Source organism: Solanum pennellii, chromosome 3, assembly GCF_001406875.1.
Source record: "Solanum pennellii chromosome 3, SPENNV200".
Classification (NCBI taxonomy): domain Eukaryota; kingdom Viridiplantae; phylum Streptophyta; class Magnoliopsida; order Solanales; family Solanaceae; genus Solanum; species Solanum pennellii.
The window spans coordinates 59,955,453-59,966,129 of NC_028639.1; the positions used below are offsets into that span (position 1 = coordinate 59,955,453).

Consider the following 10,677-nt stretch of genomic DNA (forward strand, 5'->3'; position numbering starts at 1 on the left):
TTATTTAATGAGTTTAAGTCTTCCGCATTATTTTCTGTTGATATATGTTAAACTGATAAGGGTTAGATTGGTTGGTTCGCTCACATAGGAGGGAAATTGTGGGTGCCAGTCGCGGCCCCGGTTTTGGGTCGTGACAATATTAATAATAATAATAATAATAAAAATAATAATAAAAATAAAAATAAAAGAAATAAGGCCAAAAAGGTAAAATATTTGATCAACTTAAAAGAGCTTTTAAGCTTAAAAAAAAAAAGCAATCATTTCCCAATTTTTAATTTTTGGCTTAAAATAAGTTTTTTAAAAAAAAAATTAAAAAATAAAAATCACTTTGAAAATTGTCAAACACTTAAATAAATCAAAAATCAACTTTTAAATCAGTTTAATCACATTTTAAGTTAATCCAAACGGGCTCTAAGAATGCTTTGTCACACCTCTTCTATATATATTAGTATTAGTAAATTTAACATACATACAGTAGCTGCAAAGGAAGTTGCATAATGGCAAGTAAGCTCAGGTAAATTAATGGTGCAAATAAATACATTAATTGTGTACTATTTTTAGCTTTAATGAAATGTTTGATGATGTAGGTTGGAGGGTAAAGTGGCTATAATTACGGGTGGTGCAAGTGGCATTGGAGAAGCAAGTGCTAGATTGTTTGTCCAACATGGTGCTCGTGTTGTCGTTGCCGATATTCAAGATGAACTCGGTCTCCAAGTAGTCCAATCCATCGGAATCCACAAAGCCACTTACCGCCACTGTGACGTCACAGACGAGAAGCAAGTTGAGGATACCGTAGCTTACGCGGTACAGAAATATGCTACTCTTGACGTCATGTTTAGCAATGTCGGGACGCTCAACTTCTGCAGCGTCCTCGACATGGACATGACAGCCTTCGATGAGACAATGACTGTCAACGTAAGAGGATCCGCGTTAGCAGTCAAGCACGCGGCTAGAGTTATGGTTGATAAGAAAATTCGGGGATCCATTATATGTAACGTGAGTTTAGAGGGTATTCTAGCTGGGGCCGCTTCATTAGCCTACATTGCGTCAAAGCACGCAGTTGTAGGCATTGTGAAAGCGGCCGCACGTGAATTAGGTCCATATGGGATTAGGGTGAATGGGGTGTCACCTTATGGAATAGCGACGCCGCTGGTGTGCAAAGCATATGGGTTAGATGCGGCTCCACTGGAAGCAGCAATAAATGGAAATGCAAATTTGAAAGGTGTTACATTGAGCACAATGCATGTAGCACAATCAGCACTTTTCTTGGCGTCTGATGAATCTGCTTACACAAGTGGTCAAAATTTGGCTGTCGATGGCGGACTTAGTTCTATTTTGAAGCTACAATAAACAATTCTCAAGTCTCTGGTGTTTGGTGTGTTGGAAGTTACAATAACTCCTCACCTTGTGAGTGTACTACTGTTTCACTTGTTTCCAATTTTTCAACTTAAATAATATTCTATCCGTTTTTTAAAAAATATTCTAGTTTAATTTTTTAATTTTAAAAGTAAAGTTATGTCAAAATGTATTAAAATATCTTTTAATTTTGTGATTTTAAACATATCATAATGTTATTTTTTTTAAATGGAAGGAACACATTATATACGAAAATAATACTTCTTCCGTTTCATGACATAGATATTTAAGAAATAAAAAAGACTTTGAAATATTTATTTCATTTAAAAAAGTGAATTCACTTTTCTCTGTCTTCATAAATGCATTAGAGTAGTATACTTTAATTAGGTGGGACCAACAAGGATAAAAAAAGAATTATACCATTAATACTTTTCATATAAGAAAATGTGACATTTTTCTTAAAACTGATAAAAAAAATAGTATCATATAAAATGGGACGGAGAGAATATTATACAATATTTTTTAAGATTTACATAAATAAATTATACGTATTTGAAGCCACGTTTTATAGTACTCCCTCTATTTTAAAATAATGTCTTAAGTTTGATTTTAAATGAAATTTAAGAAAAAGATGATTTAATTTTTAAATTTTGAGTTCTAATTAAAGTTATGTCAAGTATTTTAAAATGATTTTTAATTTGTATTATTAAACATATTGAGTTAAAAATTAAAATTAAAATCTTACAAAATAAAATAAAATGTTACATTCTTTTTAAAATGAATTAAAAACATTAAATTATTATATTTTTAAAGAGAGAAAGTACCAAATTACTGAAAATTTCTAACGCCAAAGTTGATATTGACAGAAAAGAGCAGCGGAATTTCTCTTTCCTTACCCCACTTTATGTGGGGCCAAATAATTGTCATTTTCCTTCACTGTCTTTTCTCTTTCTATTTCTACTGGACACATTTGTTATCGGGCTCAATATCTTAATCTTATTTTAATTTAATTTATATAATATAATATCTTTTTCGTTTAAAAAAGAATGATTTAGTCTAATTTAAAATAAAGTTTAAGAAAAAAAAGAAAACAGAGGACTTTTTAATCTTGTAGTTTTAAATTAGGACAACTTTCACATAGAGCAAATAAAAAATTCATATTTGTATGCTATAACAAAGTTTGCATAATTGCGCTCCATAGCAAACATAAAACTGTATAATTCGCTTACATATACAATTGTATAATTCGCTGGCCAAAATTGTATAATTCGCTGGCCTATTTCGCTGTAATTGTATAATTCGCTATCCTATTTCACTGTAATTGTATAATTCGCTGCCTATTTCGCTGTAATATTTTTATAAAATTTGCTTTGCATACAATTGAATCGAATTAAAATGTATGTATATTGCATAATTATAAGTGTATAGCAAGAAGATATATGTTTTTCTCTCGCTTTATACAAAAACAGAAACACAATATATACACTTCTGTTGTATAAAGCTAGAGAAAATTGTATTTTACTGCAATTGTATAATTCGCAATTGTATAATTCGTTGGCCTTTTTCTCTGCAATATTTGTATAAAATTTGCATTTGTCTACAATTGAATTGAAGTAAAATGTTTGTAAATTGTATAATTAAGTGTATAATACGAAGATATATGATTTTGCATGTGAATATACAATTTTCTCTCGCTTTACACAAAACAGAAACAGAATTTATACACTTCTATGTATAAAGCGAGAGAGGCGAGCAGAGGGAGAGTGGCGAGCGAGAATGGGAGAGTGGCGAGCGAGATTTTTGGGAGAGAGACGCCTGGCAAACTTTGGCTAACGTTTGCTATGGAGCACAATTAAATCAAACCCTAGGTACTCCATTTATTTTATGTTATTAGTTTGCTATTATATATACAATTTTCCCTTTAAACTAAAGTTATGTCAAATGTATAAAAATATCTTTAATTTTGTGCTCTTAAACATATCACATGAAAAGTTAAAGTTAAAGTGTTGCCAAAAAGGAAAGGATCATTTCTTTTGAAACAAACTAAAATAAAATATGAACATTCTTTTTAAAATGGAGGAAGTATAATTTAGAAAATTGATTAAATTCTAGTATAATCTTTTATATATTTAAATTATTGATTATTCTTTATTTGCATAAGTTTATTATGAAAAGGTCTATTTGAGATATTTATAATTAAATTATTTTTCATCAGCGACGGTAAATATTTTTTAATGTAACTACAAAATATAAATAAATATTATAGACATTCAAAATATAAAATAATAACGAAATAATATTAACTAAAACTAAAAATCATACATAAAATGAATTTCATAATTTCAAAAAAAATTATAAAACACGTTGAGACAGGTGTGAAGTCATAAACTATAAACTAAATTCATAACTAAAACAAATTTCATAATTTTAAAAAAAAATTCATAAAATTAGAATAGAAAAACGAAATAAACTTTTAATTTTTTAAAACACATTGAAGCATGCACATTATAGGAGAAATGCCTGCTTCAGCGTAAACTCACTTGTATAATAACATTTTTTTTCAAAATACGCTGGAGCAAAACGAAAATGTGTATGCTTCAACTTGAACTCTCTCATATATTATAAGAAAATTTCTCTTTTTTCTATCTAAAAGTCGTGAAAACAAACATTATGATAAAACGTTATCATCAAAAACATTTGGTAACATTACATAGAATAACAAAATACCAATAAAACTTTACTCGTTCTTATGGTTTTATACTTTGTCTGACTCATTTTATGTCTGTTAGAATTTTTTAACATAAAATATTATAAAACATTACCAGCTAATATGTTTATTTTATTGATGTATATTTCAAGAAAATTGTATTATTTTTTAACTGCTTTAAATAATGCATTACTTAAGTAAAAATTAGGATAGTGATCAATCATGGGTTGCTGATTCATGCGTCATTCGCAGTTTATTCAACATTGAAATGTGACAAATAAGCATCATCTACTATTTGAATAGCTTTGGTTTATACTTCATTAATAGATATTATTTCAAAATTATACTTTCCGTTGTAAAAAGATAACCTGATTTGATTTGGAATGAAATTAAAAAAAGAAAAAAAATTAAATTTGTGATTTTAAATTAAAGTTATGTCAAATGTATTGAAATGCCTTTTAATATTGTGGTATTATGTCATGTGAAAAATAAAAATTAAAACATTGCCAAAAAAATGAGTCATTCTTTTTGAAACAAACTAAAAAAAATAAAGTTATTTTTTTTTAAACGAAAAGAGTGTTTATTTTTGAAAGTCTTTTTAGGAGAAGATTCTCTACTAGAAAGTTCAATCTAACTTTGAAATTTTCTTGCCATTATTAGTGTTATTTTTTTTATAGAATAAATGGTCCCAACCTAGTATATATGTTATAATTTGTTTTTACTATTGTCATATATACAAATTTATCAATAAATATATTCCTTATATTTATTTATTTTTGTGGTGAAAATTTTCATATGTAGTAAATTAATTTGTAGAATAGTTTTTCGGATTTATTTTGCTTGAGATTATTAATTATATTTAAATATAAAAAATTTTAATTTATTTTTTGCTCATTTATACATACTATTGATTGAAAATTTAAATATATACGTTTTAATTTAATAAAAATTTTAATTAAGTTTTTATAATAGATATTTTAAATACTCTTTCTATAAAATAATTTTAATATTAAGAGTGCATTGAGAATCATTTTTTTTTTGTAATTTGACTTTCAAAAATACATTTTAAAAAAGATTAGTCAAACACAATTTGCTTATCAAAAATTCTTTCAAATGAAAATTGCCGAAACACATTTTTTTTTTTCAAAAGCACTTTTTTGAAAAATCATTTTCAAAAACTACTTATAAAACAAATGTTTTTAGTAGCAATGTCAAACAACTTTTTCGAAGTGTTAGCATTAATATTTTCAATTCATTTTGTTGATAATAAAGAATCAATCTGGAAAATGTGTAATGGAGGTGAATTTTTGAATTCCACTTGTCAAGATCTATTTATATTGTCCACACACTTTATAACAAAATGAAATGGTGGAAAGTAAACATAGACACCTGTTGGAAACAACTAGAGCAATTAAATTTCAAGAGAATGTTTGCCTAATAAATTTTGGGGAGGCTGTGTGGAAACTGCAACTTATATCATCAATAGAATATCTTTGTCAGTTCTTGAAAATAAATCCCCATATGAGATTCTATATAAAACAATTCACCTTCTTAAGCTCACATCAGAGTGAATGATAAATTTGCACCTAAGGCCAGGAAAGTAGTGTTCTTAGGATATGATGTTAGTCAAAAAAAAGGTACAAGTTATTGAATGTTGAGTCCAGGATTATTCTTGTTAGCAGAGATGTTCTTTTCTTTGAAGATAAATTCCCTTTTCAAGAACCAGGACTGGGTGAGACAGATGATTCTAAACCTACTATATTTTGCTCACATACAAATGATGAACTTACACCATGGGTTGTCTTCTGAAATAGAGTGCAAAATGGTGATGAAAATGGGGTTTATGAGAATGTAGTACCAAGCCCATCTATAGAAGCTGATCATTACATGGAAACACATGCACATGCTCATTATTATCAGGATCAGGATCAGGTTCCAATAGTACAACCTTCTCCTGAGCCTTTTTTAGACCATGTCGTTGTCACTTTACCTGTGCCACCAGAAGATCTAACATGCATGCTAAACCCCCTGTCTGGCACACAGACTACTTTGGGTCGTGACAAAGTTGATTAGTTCATGCCTATAATTTTGCATGAACCCTATAAGTTGAGTAGTCTTGAGATGAGAGGTATCTTTGAGTTCTTGAGTTGAGTAGTCTATGTCCATGATTCCGCGTGAACCATTTGAGTCAAGAATTCTTGAAGCGAGTATTATTATTGAAGTTCTTGAGTTCTGAGTTGTTGAGTCTTAAGTATTGAGTTCTAGTTATGGTCATTGAAATTCTTGAATTGAGTCGTTCACGTCCATAATTCGACCTGAACTTTATTTTGAGAAGTATTTTACAATATTTTAGAACTTGTTTTAAGACTTGAGCATTGAGTTGAGTAAGAGTAAGAGTAAGAATAATAGTAATACTGAAGTTCATTTCTTCAAAATATTATATGGGAACTAAGTATTTCCTAGAATAAAATGTTTTCACATTTACACAAGAGAGGAAACAATGAATTCCAAGAGAGCTCTTAAGCTAGTTTTTGAGCAATAATCTCAAACTACAGAAAAAGTTATGTTTTTAAACATATGATTTGAGTATATTCTCAATATTAGTATTGGGCACCGATATGGGTACGAATTTAGATAAGTCTAGTCTCCATAAATCATGTAACCAACTTTGGTAGAAAGTTTCATACTTTTTAGATGATTTCTTAATGATTCTTAGCATAAAGTAGTGGATCCACTTAATTGAGAGGTTTTATTTGCCGAAAAGGTATAGGACAATTCTGACAGCGTGGTGAGATGTTGTATCATTACATACCTCATAGTGATGGTTTCTGGTTAGAGAAACATCCAAATGATTACATTTTATTTTATTATATAAAAATTGAGTTGTTATTGTGTTCTTCAATATATTGAGTTGCTATCTACCATTTTAAAAGCTTTTTATATATTCCATCTTTCCTTGTTGTTTTGTTCTTGAGTATCTTGAGTTGAGTATTTTGAGTTGAACTGTGTTTTATTGAGTCAAGTACCTTATTGTTGAGTTGATCCCCGTTTTACTGAGCTGCGAACCTTATTATGAATTGAGTATCTTACCCCTGAGTACTTCTGAGTTGAGTAAGTTTGAATATCCTTGAGTATTCCTTGAGTTGAGTTGAACTATGTTTCTTTGAGTTGAGTTGAGTCGAGGCGGGTTGAGAAGAGGCAAGTATGTTTACTTTTCTTTCCAAGTTCAAGCTTATGTTTATGCTTTAGAATTTCCCTTACATGCTCATACATTTAGCTATTTGGTCTGCATCGCTACATGATGTAGATACAAGTTTTCAGAAGGATCATCAACAAGAGTTTAGTTGATACCACATGGAGTTAAGTTAGCTATGGTGAATCTCTGTAACAACCCTAAAAATGGATAAGATAAGAAATGCTTAATGTGTCAAGAATGCCTACGATTAGACCAGGGTTCACACGGATTGATGCACGTAGAACCAGACCTCGGAACACTTGCTACAGCCAAGCCAACTAACTTGGGTAGTTAGTTGACCTTGGAAAGGTTGGGTCCAACCATGTAGGGCTCTCGAATACAAACATTTACTCGAAGGAGTCTTTACCGGGCTTAAAAAGAAGAAATCTTAGGTTTGAAGGGTCTGGGGGTAAAATTGTCTTTTTCCTGGCTAAGGTTAGTATCGTAATTACCCTAAATATGTAATTAATTATTTAATTGATAAAATGGAGGAGCAATTTGGAGAGAGAGGGCCGAAATTGAGCCCTTGATATGAAGTCTTGCTCCACCCAGGTTCGAACCTAGGTGGGAGCAAAAATTTAATGTGATTATTTTAATTGGTGAATTAATTTAATAAATTAATAATTAATGACTGATTTAAAAAAAATCAGATTTTATTATTAATTATTATTTATTTATTAATTAATGTGTTTTTATGACTAAGTCTCCTAGTTGACTAAGTCTAAACTACTTCACCTCTTTTAACTCTCTCTCACGCTCATCTCTCTCACGTTTCTTCACTCTATTCACGTTCTTTCTGCTAAAAAAACACAAGAACTGATCAGCAACTAAACGTTCTTGACACTTGAAGAACTTTCACGTTAAAGAACTTATTCAAACATAGCCAAAAACGTTAGGCAAAAAGAGGAGTTTTTCCGTCGAGTTAGTGTTGAAGCTTTTGGACTTAGACGTGTTCTTGGGAGGACTTTTTGGGCAGCAAGTCAAGGGTTTAACGTCAAAAAGGTTTGAGTTTTCTTCTCTCTTGGTCCCTTACCCAAGAGACCCTTTAAGGTTCATATTATTCATCCAAAAACTAGGATTGTTTCCCCTTTTGCATGCCCCTGTCACTAGCTCCCAATGAAGCGTAGGTTGGGTATAATTGTTGGTAGATTTAGGTGAATATTATTTTTTCGTGATGAATATGATTATGTTTGTGTGCTTAAATCGTATAAAAGACAACCATATATTTGAAATTATGTGCAAGTGTGTGTGTGTGCAAGTATGTTACAGTGAATGAGGTTCTCTGTGTAATGCTTAAAAAATTTTAATCTATTATGGTTGTATTTTTTTTACGTGTATAAGCTGAGGTAAGTCGTGATGTTCATATGAAATGTTATGTGGCTGGATCGAGGGAGAAATTCATGGCTAAACGAATCCATGAAAATTCACCTAAAATGTTATAAATGAATCATGAAATTTCCCTAAGAACTAATGTGTAATTTGATGAAAAAGGTGTAGGAAAATCATGGAACAAATTTTCAGAACCTGGAAATAGGCTTTAGAAAGAATCTGGAAATTTTGGATGTCAAAAAAATAAAAAAAATAAGTGAGACCTGCAGGGATCGAACCCAGGACCTCACTAAAGCTTACCTAACAAATAAACAAAAAAAAGGGGTGTTAGGCGGGGCTCGAACTAGGGCAGTGATCAGCGAATTTCGCCAGGCAAAAAGGGATGAAATGAATTGCTGTTGTGGGGTTTCGATCCCACAACACGAAAGACCCTTGTTAAATTTAAAAAATATATATATATGGGATCATGGGGAATCGATCCCACGCCCCTCAGCGAATGCAAAACCAAATAAAAAGAGAAGGGGTCGTGGGGAATCAATCCCACGCCCCTCAACGCCTGTAGTAATTAAAAAAAAGGAAGCTGTGGGGGATCAATCCCACAACCCCTTGGTTAGTAGCGAATTAGGAGCATAGGAGAAGGATAGAAAAATCATTAAAAACTATGGGGTCGTGGGGAATCGATCCCACGCCCCTCAGTAAGATGTAGCAATGTTCAAGGAGAAAGGAAAAATGAAAATAAAAGAATTGTGAGGCGTGAGAATTGAACCCACGACCTTAGCTAGGCTGTGGAATTGGAGAAAAATAAAGAGAGGCTGTGGGGGTTTGATCCCCACAACCTCATGGTCTATGTGAATTGGACAAGAAGAATTAAATGAAAAATAAATAAATAAATAAAAGGGGTGTGGGGGTTCAATCCCACAACCCTTCGGCCAAATAAGAGGAGAATGCAAGGAGAAAAAAATTAAAGAGAGAAAGTTGATGTTGGGGCTCGATCTAGGGTCCCAATGTCATGTGGATTAAAAATAAAATCAAGGAAAATGTAAGTATTGTCCAAGAGATTCGAATTTGGGTTCCCTTGCCCAAATTTTCGTATTGATACATAAATCATGCGTGAATTAAATGTTCAAGAATAGTGCCATCTACTTAGATCGAAATCAAAATCTTGGCATATATACAAGATGCACAAGTCTTGTACTACATAATCTAGATATGAGTCACTTAACGAACTATGAATGAAGCCTCATGGCTAGTATGTATGGAACCATAAGTCTAGCATACGTTTACGAATAAGTGAACTTAAGATGTATGTAAAGAAATGAAGTAACCCTAGAAGGGTCAAGTACGAGTGTGAAACACACTAAATGGCCAAGTGCATTGGCATATGATAAAATGAATATTCATGTAAAATGGGGTGAGTAATTATGAAGAGCAATTGTGCTAGTGTTAATGAATGTGGTGACAACATGTTATGAGACTAATGTAAAAGATGAGAACAATCTCAAATGAGTCTAAGTAAATGTTACCAAAACGTACTCATCTATGAGAATGTAAAGTTAATGAAGAGACCAGTCTCTATGAACACTCTAATGAAAGTATTGAGATTAACACACTTAAAATACTAATGATGAGATGAGAAATCATCTATTGAGCTATGATGTCCTCCTACGAAAAGCCAGCTTCCATGACGTATGAGTTGAATGTAATGGAACTTTATATTGAGCACCGATAGACTAGCTATGAGCGGTGATGCCTTCTTTTGGGAAGGGCGGAGGTTCATATAACTCTCATGAGATGAGACTGTCCGGCATGCCGGGTGTGGGTCTCCTTATATCTCCTAGTCTTCGAACCTATACTGCCAATATAGGGATTTGGCGGGGTTAAATTCCCATGTACGCTAGCATGTTTTGGATCACTTTGGCCGGTGATTCCACCTCTTTTCTGTGTGGGGGAGACACTATATTTCATGATACTCACATGATCTATGTCGGTTAAAATTAAAGTTCCCAATGAATGAATGAGGCCAGCCTCAAATGATGTACATAATGAAATG

General features: G+C 31.6%; 1 protein-coding gene across 1 annotated transcript; it reads left to right on the forward strand.

Annotated features, from left to right (window-relative positions):
• The first annotated feature begins 497 nt into the window (after nucleotides 1–497).
• On the forward strand, nucleotides 498–1,361 carry LOC107013524 (short-chain dehydrogenase reductase 3b-like). The gene is made up of 2 exons (XM_015213413.2): nucleotides 498–514; nucleotides 588–1,361. The coding sequence occupies exons 1-2, from the start codon at nucleotides 498–500 to the stop codon at nucleotides 1,348–1,350; spliced, it is 780 nt and encodes a 259-aa protein (XP_015068899.1). The 3' UTR covers nucleotides 1,351–1,361.
• The last annotated feature ends 9,316 nt before the right edge of the window (nucleotides 1,362–10,677 follow it).